Consider the following 17,785-nt stretch of genomic DNA (forward strand, 5'->3'; position numbering starts at 1 on the left):
ATTCGTCGCTAGAGGGCGCGACTTACAAGAACGATGTCAAAAGATTTCATAAAAAGCTGAGAATTTCTAGCCACAGATTTATAATACACTTTCTATTTTACTAATTTTTCAGTATTTTCCAGTCATGTGACGCTCACTGTATAGTTAGTGGATTATAAACAAACACACACATATAAATAAGATTAATAAAGTATATATTTGACATTGTTTTGAAACATAATTGGAAACGTATCGTTGTAAGTTTGTTCATTGGCATTTCTCTAGAACTAGCCTGATAACATTATTCTCATGCAAAGTCCTTATCAATTCGAATTCTTCATTTAAATGATGTTTGCCGCGGACCCCGTCTTCGCACGTCTTGTTGGCTTCTCTGCCATAGTAGTGGTAGAACACTTCGTGACCGTCTGGCGCGAATCGATACGGGTAAAAACCGTACACGGTGAGGTGTTTACAGAACGACATCGCAGCGACAATAGCCTTCATGCCCATGCTGGGGTGACCATGTAACGGAAGGAATCTGTTGAAATAAGTAATAAATATGATCAAACGTATTTTTTTAAAGAATAATTCAACACTAACGGTAGGATATCAATACATGACATTGAAACCCATTTCATTTTGTGACATAAAGGAATACTTTTGCCGCGTAAACAATTGGAAAATATACGACATTACTTGTCTCATGGGACATTATACAGTGACCTTCATTTCTTTTACTGTGTCACCCATAAACACATAAACACAAGAGTATAAACAAAACGTCATTTGCTAGCGCGACGAAACAATTGATCCACGATGTACTATTGCCTTCACAAAATTTCCGGTAACACAAATTATCATTCCCCAAGCATCTTATTATTTTTGTGATGCCGACTTTTGCGAGCACGCCACCAACGTCAAACTAGGTTGAAACTTGAAGAATGTCCTTCTTTAGTAACAAAGAGAAAAGTTAATCGTTCACTGCGAGATCTCGCGTGAAAGGCGTCGACCGAACGTCTGCCGCAAAAAAAAAAAAAAAAAAAAAAAAAAAAAACACAAGCAATTTGATTTTGAATTTGTCGAAATGCTAATTTTTCAGAGGGTAATGTTGCGTTGACATATCTCATGAACATAATTAAATGTGTACAGCACATTATTAAGCGCGTAAATACGAATCTGACGTGATGGTTGGACGCTATGACCTTTGTCCTGTTCGATTTCACGTATAACGCGGGATCTCGCAGTGAATGGAAAATGATCTATTGCTACCTCTAGACTCAGACGTGACAACAAAACGTTGCCTTTTTCACACAAAAATTACACCGGCACTGCTGAAAATGTTTTTTGGAAATACATCAAATTGCTCGAAACTTTGGCGTAAACTTTTAAATTAACAAAACGTTATAAAAAGTGATACACCTAGATTAGCCCCCGAGTATTTCAGTCACCCCTCATGACACATTGCCATGCCAACACACAGTCACGTAATGATGAAATAAATTATATAACTTATTGACGAACTTAAGGGGTTCGAGTTCAAATCAACAAGATAAAGCAATCATCAGTGCGTCCCAGTCATATATTTCTTATTTTCGAACTTCAGTTATGCTGTTTTAAAACTACAAAATACATAGAAGCGGTACTCAGCTTTAATGTCGCGTTTTTGCGCCCTCACAGGCGACCAGAAAGTTGAAAATTTCAATAGACGGCAGAACGCATAAGTTTTAACGTAACTTACTTTAACGTAACTTAACTTAGTTTTACAGAAACTTACTTTTTAAAATTGCCTGACGATCCCTGGAGCGCCGCATTGGCCATTAGAAAAGGAATATCAAGTCCATTTTTTGAAAACTGAATTAAGGGGTCCGCAATACTTGCGTTGACTTGTTTTCTCACAAAGCCGGTTGGGTGACAGATAATGGATTCGTTCAGCAAGCAAGACGTCTCTCGCGCACTGGCCAGAATTGACACTTTATTGTTGCTATACCAACTATAGAAATGACGTAACACTTGCTTATTTACAATTATCAAGTCTGTTTTGTTTCCCACATCCCGCTCGAATCCACTGATTTCTGGTTCATTGCAGCGAATAACGAAATCATTAGAGTCGATGTCAGCCCCACACGTACTGTCTAGAATTATGCCACCGTTTCCGACGAGGGCGCACGTCTGTTTTGGAGGTATAATGTACCTCGTGTGCGCATGTCCAGTGGTCGTCATACTAACATTTTCCGTATATATTCGTACCTCTTGTTCGCTTGGTATTAATTTGGCAATTTGTTCTCTGTAAAAAATAAAATTCACTTTATTTATTTCTTGTTACACTCGGAGTTATTGGGGTTAGTTATTAAGGTTAGTTTCGTGTTCGAACCAAATCTATAACTCTGTAACAATTTATTCACGGCGATATTTCCGATTTCAATATGTTGCCAATATAATATGTATATTTAAAACAGAACGACGAAATGAACACATGTTACCGCTAGTTTCGTGATGCCAACTGGAAATGGCGGATTTTGTCATTAAAACTGATTATTATTTTTTCTGCACTGTTAGTAGCACAGTGACTGAATTCACCGATATGGCGGCATTTATTTTCACGCCCGGATTTAAAGAATTAGTCCAGCGTCGCTAAAATGTTTGCATATATTATATATTTAGACACTCACTTTAGGATTTCTAGAGTGTTTTTAAACGAATCTATATGTGTTTTGTTTGATGTAGTCTTCATTGCCTCATCTGCCTTGGTCGCCACCGGTGTATTCGATGCGACAGCGGCTGTTGGGGTTGGTATGTGGCGCACTAAGTCTGTAGACGGTGTATGCGACACAACGCGAGTATCAACGGGTGTCTGTTTCGGTATTTGGAGCACAAAGTCCACAATGATGTCCCTGAAAAATATAATTTAGTAAAAATATTACCACACAATGATAAAAAGATGTAAAGACATCTTTCAAAAAATAGTTTACTGTGGTGTAATGAATTGGCTATCGAATTTGCAAATTAATATGACAGTCTTTTTGAAAAAAAGTTTCTCAGTTAAACATAATCAACGTACTCTGGGCTAGTACTAAAATAATTAGTTATGCAGAGATTTTAATAATACATTGCGCGTGGCTGCCGCCAAATTATGCAGAAAATTAAATTTAACAACAGTTTCCATGGACTAAATTAAAAGAACGTTTTGTCTTTAAAACCAAAAATATGTTTTTCTCAACACCAACAGGAATCACAACATATGTTTTCAGTGCATGTCATCTAACCATATTGAGACACTGATGCATGTCCGTGCTACAGTGAGAATATATCGTAAAATCAACTTTTCACTGTGTAAGACACTTAAAGTAAAGTTTCTCCGAACTCATGTTTTCATAACATTTTCTTTATCCATTTAACATCAAATGTCACATATGTAAAAATAAAAAAACAGTATTTTTGATGAGCTTTCTGCCTTAGGGGAGGAACAAAATAACGAGCAAACAACGAAAAACATGGCCGACCTTGAACAGTGATTAGAGCAATATCATCATTATCCGTTAATTAGAGTCATTTTACTAATTCCACAGCTGCTTGAATTCTTGCAAACACTAAATAGATCAATATATCACGTGAATTTGATTGACAGTTCACTAAGGTCAAAAATAGTTCACAAAACTTGATTAAATTTTTAAAAAAATAATTAAAGCGATGCGTTGCTATAATCTTTACTGAGCAGATTATCAATGTTATGAAACAACAAGAACAGCCGTTGATCTATGAACTGAGGTACTATTTGCGTAAATATGTATCTGGTACGAGTCACAATGTATTTCTGTTTTGAGAAAACATTTATTTGGTACGATTCACAATATACTTCTGTTTTGAGAAAACATTTGGTACTAGTCACAATGAAATGGGATTAATTATGAATCAAAATGAGCATAATACTCTGAAATAAACCCTAATTTTGAAGCCAACAGGCGCAATTTGAATCAATTTTTTTAGTAAAAATATTTGGCTAGTTTTGTCCCAATCTTCTGAAGGAAAGTGCAGTCTATAAACGGGACTGCTTTAAGAATTGGTTACGAAAAGAGGGAACAAGTTGTGAAAAAATTTAAAAAGGTTAACAATTTAGTTTAAAAGAAAAGGTTTGTTTAGTTGAAAGGTGACACAAGATTGTTTACAGTAAGCGTCTACAAATAAACACTTATTCCTGACAGGTTCACTGCATGGAAATAATCTGCTGAATCTATGAGACTGTTGGCTCTAATTTTCCGAACAAATTAAGTTACTGATATAAAGGTCTATACTCATTTTGATTAAACCGAGTTAAAATCCGAAATACCACCTAAATCACTATAATAGTAAATCTTGCAAATTTGTAGAAATTGTAGAAGGGCGTAATTTCCGTTACGTGTCGTGACGTTTAACCTGCACTGCATTATAATACACAGCAAGAATTCAGTAGCATTAGCTACACGCGTAACTTCACATAAGAAATATACTAGTCTTTAAAGCGGGGGGAGTCGTCACCTGCGCATGCGTCACATGGCTATAGCGTGTCATTGTTTACAAACAAGCGTCTACCCATGAGCTTTTGCGTTCTTAGCGTGTGTTGTTATCATCGCTTAGGGCTCAAATCTTTCGCGTGCGAAGGTGACGACCCTCCCGCTTTAAAAAAATTAGTTTATAGTTCTGAAGCTTATTCTGGAATATTCAATGGTGAGAAATTTCAACATGACATATGTACTACTGGAACAGTTTTCTTTGTTGCACCTATAAAAATGTAATCGGTATTTCCACTACCGATATGCAACTAACAAAAAAACACTATCGCGCATATTATTTTGTTTTTATCTGGTATTCTCCTGGTTAATCCATTGCGCATGCGTATGTCCCGGATATGTGCACTTTCGCGTTTCTATGTATAGACATGGAAAATGGAACATTCCTAGTCGCAGTTTTGGTATAAACGATAATCCAATGAAAAAACAAAACTAATCTGAACAGGCTGTCGCCAAAATTGCATCATTGTTATTCAAACCATGGAACTACAAACCTCAGGAAGAAGATTAAAACACCCTTTGTTTTAGTTCCATGTATTTCCATATCCCAACTTACCATGTTTGATTTTGTCTGTTTGATCTACGAAACCATTGAACACATGATATCATGTACCCAACACAGCCTGCTATGACGATGAAAAGGAAATACTTTCTTGGGAACACCATTGCAATGGTATAGAACCAGCGTTACCTGGAATGATATTAAAACAATGAAACCTAATAAGGAGTTGATCATTAAAAACTCTGGACAGAATGCCAGACATCAGTATCATACTAGAACATGGAAGTTAACAGGAGCGAATATTGTCATGTTGTGTGATTTTTATTATATCAAATTATCTCCGTAAAACTCCGACTGCTTCCGAGGTGACCTGAATGTTAATTATTCACGTAATCGCATTAAAACATAACAGAAAATAAATATACAAATAAAACATATTTTAAACACATGAAGAAGAAACGCCACAACAAATGACCTAATATAAAGCTGGAAATGCTGGAAGTGAAGGAAAACAAATGCACAGCTAGTATTTTCTACCCAGCGTGTACATGGTCAACTCAGTATGTTTTTAGGCGACCAACAAGCGTCAGGTCACAGCCTCTCGCAAACAAAATGTCTGTATGTAATATTTTCCCGTGTTTATCGCGATTGTGTAAATCTACAAGAACAGACAGGCGCCACAAAATTAATATAGACTGCCACTTACTGAGATCTCAGAACGTTGAGTGGACGACAGGACGTGGTCATCTCTCGATATTGAATAAATGTATTTCTTCAGGTTCATAGGATGCAATTCAACTCATACAGTCCCGGTGTTATCCATGTCTATTTCCAGTCTAATTTCAGAATTAATTTCACTCGTCGTATGTTCCATTTATATCCGGTAATTAGTATGCGCAGTTACTCAGTTACCCAGATACGAAAATGCCTTTACTCACCTCCACTCGCTTATTAAGAGCATCATATGTAGTTATTCAGCAATAACAATGATTTGAAATATTTTTTTTCAATGATTTGAATGTTATTTTTCTGGAAAACGTCACAAAGTTTCGTTCGATTTCATTTATTCAATCATATGCGAATTAAACGAAGCTGAAAGGGAAATTGAATTATCATGTTATTATCCATTTTTAATCCAAGTGAACAGACTGTGTTGAATAGAAATTACATATTCGCACAACTGTAGGTTTTATACTACAATTTCACATCATAATTTTGTGCAACGAACGAAAGGGTATTGCAAACTGTTTTATTATTAATTGTGATTCCAGGATAACCAAACTTTAGAATTGTGAAATTTAGTGAAAATTGTTTTTTTGAAATGGCGAAAGACACATCTGCAGTGGATCAACATTTCCAATATTGTCAGTGACTACTGTGGTCACTTCTTCCAATATTGCCTGTACCAGCGTGGTTGTCTCCGTTTGGGTTGTGGGGATCCCTTTTCAAAATTGATTTTTCAGCGTGGTTGTCTCAGCATCGTTTGTATTGTGAGGCATCTTTCCCGATATTACCCGTATCAGTGTGATAAACGCAGCTTCATTAACAGCATAATGACACACTTTTAAAAATGGCTTTTCTCATCGCGAAAGTCGTCTGCTAATAAACCATGACCTCACCACGGGAGTCGTCTGCTAACAACCATCACCTCACCGCGAGAGTCGTCTGCTGACAAACTATGAGCTCACATTGAGAGTGTCTGATAACAAATCATGACCTTACCTCGAGAGTATCTGCTACCAAACCCTGGCCTCATCGCGAAAGTCGTCTGCTAACAAACCATGGCCTCACTACCAGAGTTGTCTGCTAACAAACCATGGTCTCACCACGATAGTTGTCTGCTAACAAACCATGGCCTCACTACCAGAGTCGTCTGCTAACAAACCATGGCCTCACCACCAGAGTTGTCTGCTAACAAACCATGGTCTCACCACGATAGTTGTCTGCTAACAAACCATAGCCTCACTACCAGAGTTGTCTTCTGACAAACTCTGACCTTACCGATAGTTGTCTGCTAACAAACTATGGCCTCACCTCGAGAGTGTCTGCTACCAAACCATGGCCTCACCACAAGAGTTGTATGCTAACAAACTCTGACCTTACCCTTAGTTGTCTGCTAACAAACCCTGACCTCACCACAAGAGTTGTATGCTAACAAACTCTGACCTTACCCTTAGTTGTCTGCTAACAAACCCTGACCTCACCACGAGAGTCATCTGCTAACAAACCATGGCCTCACCTCAAGAGTGTCTGCTACCAAACCCTGACCTCATCGCGAGAGTTGTCTGCTAACAAACCTTGACCTCACCACAAGAGTTGTATGCTAACAAACTCTGACCTTACCCTTAATTGTCTGCTAACAAACCCTGACCTCACCACGAGAGTCATCTGCTCACAAACCATGGCCTCACCTCGAGAGTGTCTACTACCAAACTCTGGCCTCATTGCGAGAGTCGTCTGCTGACAAACTCTGACCTTACCACTAGTTGTCTGCGAATAACCATCACCTCATTGCGAGAGTCGTCTGCTAACAAACCATGGCCTCACTGCGAGAGTTGTCTGCTAACAAACCCTGGCCTTATTGCAAGAGTCGTCTGCTAACAATTCCTGACCTCAACGCGAGAGTCATCTGCTAACAAACCATGGCCTCACCACGAGAGTTGTCTTCTGACAAACTCTGACCTTACCACTAGGTGTCTGCTAAAAAACCCTGACCTTACCGCTAGTTGTCTGCTAACAAACCATGGCCTCACCGCCAGAGTTGTCTGCTAACAAACTCTGGCCTCACCGCGAGAGTCGTCTGCTAGCAAACCATGGCCTCACCGCGAGAGTGTCTGCTAACAAACCATCGCCTCACCTCAAGAGTGTCTGCTAACAAACCCTGACCTCACCACGAGAGTCGTCTGCTAACAAACCATGGCCTCACCGTGAGAGTGTCTGCTACCAAACCCTGGCCTCATCGCGAAAGTCGTCTGCTAACAAACCATGGCCTCATCTCAAGAGTGTCTGCTACCAAACCCTGACCTCACCACGAGAGTCGTCTGCTAACAAACCATGGCCTCATCTCAAGAGTGTCTGCTACCAAACCCTGGCCTCATCGCGAAAGTCGTCTGCTAACAAACCATGGCCTCACTGCGATAGTCATCTGCTAACAAACCATGGCCTCACCTCAAGAGTGTCTGCTACCAAACCCTGACCTCACCACGAGTCATCTGCTAACAAACCATGGCCTCACCTCAAGAGTGTCTGCTAACAAACCCTGACCTCACCACGAGTCATCTGCTAACAAACCATTGCCTCACCTCAAGAGTGTCTGCTAACAAACCCTGACCTCACCACGAGTCGTCTGCTACCAAACCATGGCCTCATCTCAAGAGTGTCTGCTACCAAACCCTGGCCTCATCGCGAAAGTCGTCTGCTAACAAACCATGGCCTCACTGCGATAGTCATCTGCTAACAAACCATGGCCTCACCTCAAGAGTGTCTGCTACCAAACCCTGACCTCACCACGAGAGTCGTCTGCTAACAAACCATCACCTCACCTTAAGAGTGTCTGCTAACAAACCCTGACCTCACCACGAGAGTCGTCTGCTAACAAACCATGGCCTCATCTCAAGAGTGTCTGCTAACAAACCCTGGCCTCACCACGAGAGTCATCTGCTCACAAACCATGGCCTCACCTCGAGAGTGTCTACTACCAAACTCTGGCCTCATTGCGAGAGTCGTCTGGCCTCATTGCGAGAGTGCTGACAGACTCTGACCTTACTGTCTGCTAACAACCATCACCTGATTGCGAGAGTCGTCTGCTAACAAACCATGGCTTCACTGCAAGAGTTGTCTGCTAACAAACCCTGGCCTTATTGCGAGAGTCGTCTGCTAACAATTCCTGACCTCACCGCAAGAGTCATCTGCTAACAAACCATGGCCTCACCACGAGAGTTGTTTTCTGACAAACTCTGACCTTACCGCTAGGTGTCTGCTAAAAAACCCTGACCTTACCGCTAGTTGTCTGCTAACAAACCATGGCCTCACCTCGAGAGTGTCTGCTACCAAACCCTGACCTCACCATGAGAGTCGTCTGCTAACAAACCATCGCCTCACCTCAAGAGTGTCTGCTACCAAACCCTGACCTCACCACGAGAGTCGTCTGCTAACAAACCATCACCTCACCTCAAGAGTGTCTGCTAACAAACCCTGACCTCACCACGAGAGTCGTCTGCTAACAAACCATGGCCTCATCTCAAGAGTGTCTGCTAACAAACCCTGGCCTCACCACGAGAGTCATCTGCTCACAAACCATGGCCTCACCTCGAGAGTGTCTACTACCAAACTCTGGCCTCATTGCGAGAGTCGTCTGGCCTCATTGCGAGAGTGCTGACAGACTCTGACCTTACTGTCTGCTAACAACCATCACCTGATTGCGAGAGTCGTCTGCTAACAAACCATGGCTTCACTGCAAGAGTTGTCTGCTAACAAACCCTGGCCTTATTGCAAGAGTCGTCTGCTAACAATTCCTGACCTCACCGCGAGAGTCATCTGCTAACAAACCATGGCCTCACCACGAGAGTTGTCTTCTGACAAACTCTGACCTTACCGCTAGGTGTCTGCTAAAAAACCCTGACCTTACCGCTAGTTGTCTGCTAACAAACCATGGCCTCACCTCGAGAGTGTCTGCTACCAAACCCTGACCTCACCACGAGAGTCAGCTAACAAACCATCACCTCACCTCAAGAGTGTCTGCTAACAAACCCTGACCTCACCACGAGAGTCGTCTGCTAACAAACCATGGCCTCATCTCAAGAGTGTCTGCTACCAAACCCTGGCCTCATTGCGAAAGTCATCTGCTAACAAACCATGGACTCACCTCAAGAGTGTCTGCTACCAAACCCTGACCTCACCACGAGTCATCTGCTAACAAACCATGGCCTCATCTCAAGAGTGTCTGCTACCAAACCCTGGCCTCATCGCGAAAGTCGTCTGCTAACAAACCATGGCCTCACCTCAAGAGTGTCTGCTACCAAACCCTGACCTCACCGCGAGAGTGTCTGGTACCAAACCCTGACCTCACCGCGAGAGTTGTCTGCTAACAAACCATGGCCTCACCTCGAGAGTGTCTGCTACCAAACCCTGGCCTCACCGCGAAAGTCGTCTGCTAACAAACAATGGCCTCATCTCAAGAGTGTCTGCTACCAAACCCTGACCTCACCGTGAGAGTCGTCTGCTAACAAACCATGGCCTCACCGCAAGAGTTGTCTGCTAACAAACCATGGCCTCACTGCTAACAAACCATGGCCTCACCTCGAGAGTGTCTGCTACCAAACCCTGACCTCACCACGAGAGTCGTCTGCTAACAAACCATGGCCTCACCTCGAGAGTGTCTGCTAACAAACCCTGACCTCACCACAAGAGTCGTCTGCTAACAAACCATGGCCTCATCTCAAGAGTGTCTGCTACCAAACCCTGACCTCACCGCGAAAGTCGTCTGCTAACAAACAATGGCCTCATCTCAAGAGTGTCTGCTAACAAACCCTGGCCTCACCGCGAAAGTCGTCTGCTAACAAACCATGGCCTCACCGCGAGAGTCGTCTGCTAACAAACCTTGACCTCACCACAAGAGTCGTCTGCTAACAAACTCTGACCTTACCACTAGTTGTCTGCTAACAGACCATGGCCTCACCACGAGAGTCGTCTGCTAATAAACCCTGACCTCACCACGAGAGTCGTCTGCTAATAAACCATGGCCTCACCTCGAGAGTGTCTGCTTAACAATGAACCCTGAGTGTCTCAATCCAATTGTGTGGATAAATCACACATACAATTTTCATTAATTTATTAAAAGGACACTGCCGAACTTATTTTCTTGTAAACAGTGACTTTGTTATTTATCCCATAGCGTTATACCTTTAAATGCAATAATATATACAAAAGTAATTCTGGTACCACAATATATTTTTGACTTTCAAATAACCAATCACGTTTATCTTCAATTGGAGTAAGTACACCATTAATTTGAGTGACTCATTTCATCATTGTATGATTTTTTTTTTAATTTTGTACATTAATCAAATAATGTATTACGCTATCATGCTGCTGACTTTAACATCAGCTGTTATTGAATATTGATTTGGGGATTAATAAATAAGGATTAAGAACTACATGACAGAGGATTTTCTGTTGGCAATAAACTGATTGTACATAAGTTGGTAGGGCGTCCTCTATTCAGATACATTGTACATGTACCTGTTATACCTTTTCAATATTTATTTGATGTCTGAGGGTGGGGTGCCCGGTCAAATACAACTGATGGTGCAATGCCTCATAATCTAAGTACATGTATTGTGAAAAGTAACCTAAATTAACTTGTTGGTTGTATCTACATATATAACATATATATATTCTTTGATATTTTTCAACATTAAAGGCATACTGTTTAAAAAAGTTGGTTGTCAGTGATTGAAACAACTAAACATGCAATATATGCCGATCTTGTAAGGATTACATGTATCGCTGTAAATACAGGTTATTTCCAAATTGATTTGGGACAACACAAAACGCCCATTTTTTACTATTTTTGACTGTAGTTTATCTACAATAGTGTGCCACTGGTGTATTAATTATTGACTGATGGTATGACTTGGTGCCTTCCTCTTTGTTGAGGAAGGTCACAGGTTGTTGCTTCTGAACGGAACTGAGTAGTTCATCATGTTTGAAAGAAAAATCTGTAGAGCTAACTAAACAACCAACAATTGAGCTGTTCGCCACACCATTCAACAACAAGTCTGACTGTTTAACTGGTTGGCATCCCAGTTTCCATGTGCTTGCAAATCCAACGTGTGTACACCCACTTTGTGCCCGGTGCATCTGATATTATTCAGATTGTTGGAAGGGCTAGGAATATCACTCTGATCAACAAGTGATTGGTGATAGTCCACCAAGACAGCGACTCTTTGCTTGTGAAAAGAGAAGTCTAGGTATCTCTTGTGCCTGGATAGCAGTGTTGCATGCAGTAATAGGTTTCTCACTGATGACATAATCCCAACAATTCAAATAATTTTGCATAATGTTGTTAACTGCAGTGATATCATTCGTAGATCATTTTCTCTGATATTCATGCAGCGTTTGTCTGTGGGATGGAAGAACATTTTCCACGTAAGTGGGACAGATATTAGTTTGGAAGAACTCGGTATAGTTTGAAAGTTTCTTTATCAAGTCCAATTGTGGATACCCACAAACCTGTGCGTTGTAATTTTGTTGTAATAAGAGGTATGTACGGGGTCCATGTCAATGAACACACCTATTGATGCTGTACTTGATTTTGGGAGGTAACTGTACGTCCGTACCACTCCTGTGTGACTCCCTTGCAGACCGTGATTGTATCTTTTCTGTACGTTATACTACAAAACTGTAAAGTACTCATACCGGATGTCAATACCAATACAGTCTCTGTTCATATATGTACACTGTTCAAGCCAGAATGAAGTACCAACACACCCACTGTACAGTTTGCACTGGTAGTTTGTTTGCATGATTTACATAATCTACATGGTACACACTTGCATTTACAACATTCACAGAATTTTATGTGATTTTCTCCAACATTACACCTGGGCTGCTTCTTACCAGTTGTAATATCGAGTTTTGTGCTCTGCTGATTAAATGGAAATGTTGATCAAATGGTAATGAATGTGAGTGGCACAAATTGTACCATAATCAGCTGAAACAGATCTGTTGTGTGGCACCCCTTGTCGCAAAAGAGTTTGCTAGTTGACAAAGCATGGATTTGCTAATCTCGTTGGAGACTCTGGTGGCTCTTTTGCGGGCAAAAATTGCAGCATGATTCGATGGCAACGTCAAACCACTTTTAAAACGGAATAAGTTTTGATATCTATACATTCCATTTCTCTAAATAAACAAATGTCTTTGGACAATGAGTGAATTAGGTGGTAGCTCCTTGCAGAAATTCAGATGGGTATTCGTCAACTTCGTAGGGACTGGTAAATCCTGATCTACAAAATGTGTAATACAGGGTTCAGTTTGTCTTTAGATAGATGTACTGAAACACATCATTGAACCACTGAAGTGGATGTTTGCACTCATGTGGCAAGTCTGTGGTTGTAGGAAAATAACCTACATGTTTCTTCCCCATTTAACTGATGATTTAAACAGGTGTGGCTTCTGAGGACTAACACTTCTAGATGTAACGTGCACCCAAATACCGACATTTAGTGTCGCTGTGTTGTTGTCCCAAGATCAATCACATACAGTAACCATGTTAATTGCGTTGAAGTTAGGAACAATTCTTGAGTTGATTGCTGTCTTTCCCATCTCTCTGGTTCAAATAATGAATTTGGGTTGTACAATACATGCATCAAATGGCCTGGTAGCTTGGAAATCCCAGCTTTAACACCAGCAATCGTAATTCCGTCATGGCGGCTTTACTGTGCTGGCTTCCCAGAAAAAGTAGTTTTCTTGTCTGTGTTATGGAGGTCACCTGGAAGTAAACTTTCAATAGCTGATTCTGGTAGCGATTTGATTTGATGATTGAGCGCTAACTTGAACTCGTCCATATAGCCAGGCCCAGACGTAGGGTTGACAGACAGGAATGGCCAATGGCGATAAATTTGACGCATTCTAGAACGCCTCGTGAATTCGAAAATATCTGACATGTCGCCTTACGCCAGTATGGACACAGACCTGTTGTATACAGAGCTTGGACTACAACCAGACACTTCAGTTGGAGCGCTAACGAGCGAGTAACTCCGTTTATTTCTCAACGGGAAAACAGAACCAACATGGCGGGGAAAACACAACGAGAGAACAGAGCATGCGTAGCAAAATGTAAAGCGAACACAAGAGGGCGTTAACATGATTGTACATACAATAAACACACATAGTGGCGTAACCACTTATTGTCTTTAACTTACATCATTTTCGAAAAGACTAAAGAAAACGCATGAGGAAAAATGACAGGCAACATGATAATTCAAAATTGTTGTTGGAAAGACACAAAAAATAATCTAAACTGAATACAGACTTAAAAGTCCATGACATAGTCTTTTAGATGTTCCGGAAGCCGGCGGTTACGGCTTGATCGTCTATGTTGAACGGGCTGCATGACTTTTGGATTATCATCAGCCAGGGATGTTGGTGTCTGGTCTCCAGGAGTCAACAATATTGGGTTTATTGAGCCAATACTTTGCGACTCAGTTTCTAAGGGAGTGTCAGTGCAACCTGTTGCCGGTGTTAGATCGGAAGGTATACTTGGTGGTATTGGTGGATGTGTTGGAGATAGTGGAGTGTCGTCTTCGTCCAGATGATATGACATAGGGTTTTGATCTGTGTTTTTCGGAGAAGGTACGATATAACATTCCGACTCTTTGACACGGTATGACGTTTGCCTGAGTTGACTTCCGCCGAACTTGCGGATGTTGCGCCATTGGCCATCGATACCAGTCACTAAGTAGCGATCACGGGCACTAGACTTATTGCGGTCACAGTGCAGATAGACGAGGTCCCCAACTTCAAGTTTGGGTGCACTGGTGGTTTTTACTGTAGGAGCTTTTGACTTCTCGCTAGCTTTATGGTTAGCCAAACGTTTCGTGTGTTGGTCTAAAATAAGTTTACGGTCGCTAATTGGAAGCTGGTAATTGGTAAATTGGCGAGAGTTAACATGAGCGATTGCTATGGAGAGGGAGAGTGGCGTAATAGTTGCGCACAGTGGATCCTGGCGGAGAATCTCATCCTCAACTTCCTGTATTGCTCTATCTGCGACAGGGTTTTTGTTGCGATTCTTGATGCGGCCGACCTCAATATTCAGACGGTATTTTCGAAGAAGGCTGTCTTTCGATAGGGCTACAAAACCTGGAGCTGGGTCTGTTCGTATAACTGCGGGTGGACCATCAAGGGGGCTCAGGTCAATGCAAAGTCGCAGTAAGGCGTTGCGCAATGTTTCACTGCGTTCGTCTTCTATGAGGCACGCTGTGGTGTATGACGTGACGCATTCTCTGACAACTAGGACTAATTGTCTTTCACGTTTAATTACATCTGCTGCATATAAACTGCCTGTCGAGGTACAACAATGCACTCGCGAGGTGGAGCGAATGGATCAGTACGCTTGACTACAAGTAGACCATCTTTGGCAATAGTGACGATGTTGAGGTAGCGTTTGACGTCTTTGATGTTAGTTAGCTTTTTAGATGGACGAGTCCCCTGGGTGAGATGAGAATGTGTGCGTCTTAAATCAGCGCATTCCAACTGGATAGTTTGCCACGCTGCCCTATTGGTGAATGGTAGGCGTTTATTTCCTGATGATATGTCTTCAACGGATGTGTTCATGACAACCGAGTCTTCCACACGTTCTACAAACGAACATATCTGACAGGTAGGGGTGGTACACTCTGCGGCATTGCGGCTGGCAAAGTCTGATGGAATATTGTCCTTGCCCGCCAGATGGCGCACGTTGGCCTGGTAACGACTAACAGAAGAGAGGAATTTTGTTATGCGTGGGCTTGCTGAGAACTCACCCCGACAAAGTTTTTCGTACGCTTGCACACATGGCTTACTGTCGGTAAGAATACATGGTTTATGGTGGGACTGAATGATGTATGGCCCAAAGTGCCTTGTTGCGATGGCAATAGAAAGGGCCTCAATTTCACATGGAAGCCATGTTGCCTGACGGCCTCGAAGCTTGGCACTGAAGAAACCTGCGAGGTGGAGCTTGTCACCACGCGAGACATACATGGTGGACCCAACACTGTGTTTTTTAATGGCTGCATCAGTGACGTTCCATATCTGATCTGTGCGTCTGGGGAGTGTGATCGTGTGATTTGATGATAATGCTGCCTGAGCAACACGAAAGGAATCACGAAGCTCATCCGACCATTGAATTTTATCTTGGGATTGTTGTCCAATAGTCGCATCTTCTAGTGGAGCAACAAGAGAAGCACAGCCTGGAAGCACTCTAGCTAGGACCTTATATGCGCCTATAAATGATCGTAGGTTGCGTATCTTTTCCGGTGGAGAACATGACGACAACGTAGAGATACGGTGTTGGCTTGCGCGGATGGTTCCCTCATTCCATACCCAACCGAGAATTGTGACTGTTGCCGGGCAGATGACAGTTTTCGATGGTGACAGTCTTAAGTCATTGGCTGCTAACTTACACAGGAGACGTCTCCAGTTTACAAGAAGGTCCTCGATTGTATTTGCACCGCAGTACAGATCATCTGCGAGTTTGGCAATGCTACCATCCTCAAGCATGTCACCAAGTACGCGACACATTAACTCCTCCAACGCTGTCTCAGAGCCTGGCATTCCCATGGCTGAACGCACGTATACGCGGACACCTTTGAATGGGGTTACAACGCCACAGTATTTTTGTGACTCGTGTGACAGGGGAATCTGGTAGAAGGCCTTAGTGAGATCTGTGGTGATGATATACTTCCATTGTGCAATTTGGCGTAGTGTGCTGTCGATGTCTGGCATGAGGGCGGGTTGTGGCTTACTGTAGCGGCCAACGTCTGCAAAAGCGGTGACAAGACGGAATTCACCGTTTGGTTTTTTGACTAAGAATGAGGGGTTCACATATTCTACATTGACATGTACGTTCTCCGGGCGAGCAAAAACACCGAGCTCTTCAAGTTCGTCAAACTTTTGTTGTAACTCAGCCAACTTGTCACGGGAGTATTGGGGAACACGGCCCTTGCGCTGCGGTGGTTGAACAGGACCCATGTTGACGACTGCTTGAAATGGGCCAGAAGCACCGTTATAACCCTTGATTGCAGTGTTGAAGACATCATTATATTCATGGTGTAATGTTGCGAACTTTGCTTGGTGAGACGGAGAGAGGAGTTGGTCGGGGTCAATTTTAACCGAATCTGAATAGCTCTTTTCTGGAAGAACTGATTTGTGTGGTGATGTTACATGAAGTGTAGTGTCTATGCTGTCTTTGTTTGTCGGTGGTACGAAGACAGGACATATTTGGCAAAAATGTTCATTGCGTTTCAAATTTTGGGGTGTGTTGGTCTGGTTCGGAATCCGAATTTTACCCGATATGGTTGAATAAATGTTTGGAGCAGGCCATGGCTTGTCAGATGATATGACTGAGAGCGAGCGAGATTCTACTCGTGGTTCAAGTGCAAATGCCTCGCTTGAGTCTTTGATTTCTGTAGGCAAGTCAAGTTCAATGAAATCACCGGGCCAAATTGTTGTTGACTTTGGTGGTGCGCGTAGTATGAGTGTCCGGCGAATGCGATGACTGCCCTTTGGCGATGAACCGTATGTATATGTAGTGTTGTCTCCCACAGTGACTTGGTGCTTGGCTGGACGAACACTTATATCATTGGCCTCCATGAAAGGGGTACCTGCGAGTATTTCAACATCGAGATTCTCGACAACGAGGCCTTCAAACTTGAAATTCGTATCATCGCGACTCACTGCGAATTTGGTCTCACCCACAACTTTTAGGGGAGATGAACCATCTGCTTGGCGTGCTGATTGAGAACTAGACTTTATTGGGACGCCGAGTCGTTTTGCGGTGGCCAGTAGAATCATATTGCCAGTGGCACCACTGTCGATGGTAAGACGTGTAACCTGGTGGCCATAAAATGTATCAATATATGGTGACTGACGAACCTGTATTCTAAGGGCAGTAGGGACGTCCGCAGTGTCAGAGTCACTGAGGTCATCATCGCCCTGTTGAGTGTCCTGGGGAACGTCATCGAGTATATTAACAATCTGTCTGGCCTTGGTCATGAATTTA

The 17,785-nt window shown here is 42.3% G+C and overlaps 2 protein-coding genes across 2 annotated transcripts; both read right to left on the reverse strand.

Annotated features, from left to right (window-relative positions):
- Positions 1-177: 177 nt before the first annotated feature.
- On the reverse strand, positions 178-5,941 carry LOC102800638 (alpha-N-acetylneuraminide alpha-2,8-sialyltransferase-like). Its single transcript, XM_085492775.1, has 5 exons — positions 5,732-5,941; positions 5,080-5,214; positions 2,649-2,870; positions 1,754-2,263; positions 178-517 (listed from the first exon to the last, which is right to left on the reverse strand). The coding sequence occupies exons 2-5, from the start codon at positions 5,187-5,189 to the stop codon at positions 247-249; spliced, it is 1,113 nt and encodes a 370-aa protein (XP_085348901.1). The 5' UTR covers positions 5,190-5,214; positions 5,732-5,941; the 3' UTR covers positions 178-246.
- An 8,118-nt stretch (positions 5,942-14,059) lies between these two features.
- LOC146731981 (uncharacterized) lies at positions 14,060-17,577 on the reverse strand. The gene is made up of 2 exons (XM_085493037.1): positions 15,068-17,577; positions 14,060-15,029 (listed from the first exon to the last, which is right to left on the reverse strand). The coding sequence occupies exons 1-2, from the start codon at positions 17,575-17,577 to the stop codon at positions 14,060-14,062; spliced, it is 3,480 nt and encodes a 1,159-aa protein (XP_085349163.1).
- Positions 17,578-17,785: the final 208 nt, after the last annotated feature.

The sequence above is a fragment of the Saccoglossus kowalevskii genome, chromosome 18 (genome assembly GCF_978046115.1).
Source record: "Saccoglossus kowalevskii chromosome 18, keSacKowa6.1, whole genome shotgun sequence".
In the NCBI taxonomy this organism is placed as follows: Eukaryota; Metazoa; Hemichordata; class Enteropneusta; family Harrimaniidae; genus Saccoglossus; species Saccoglossus kowalevskii.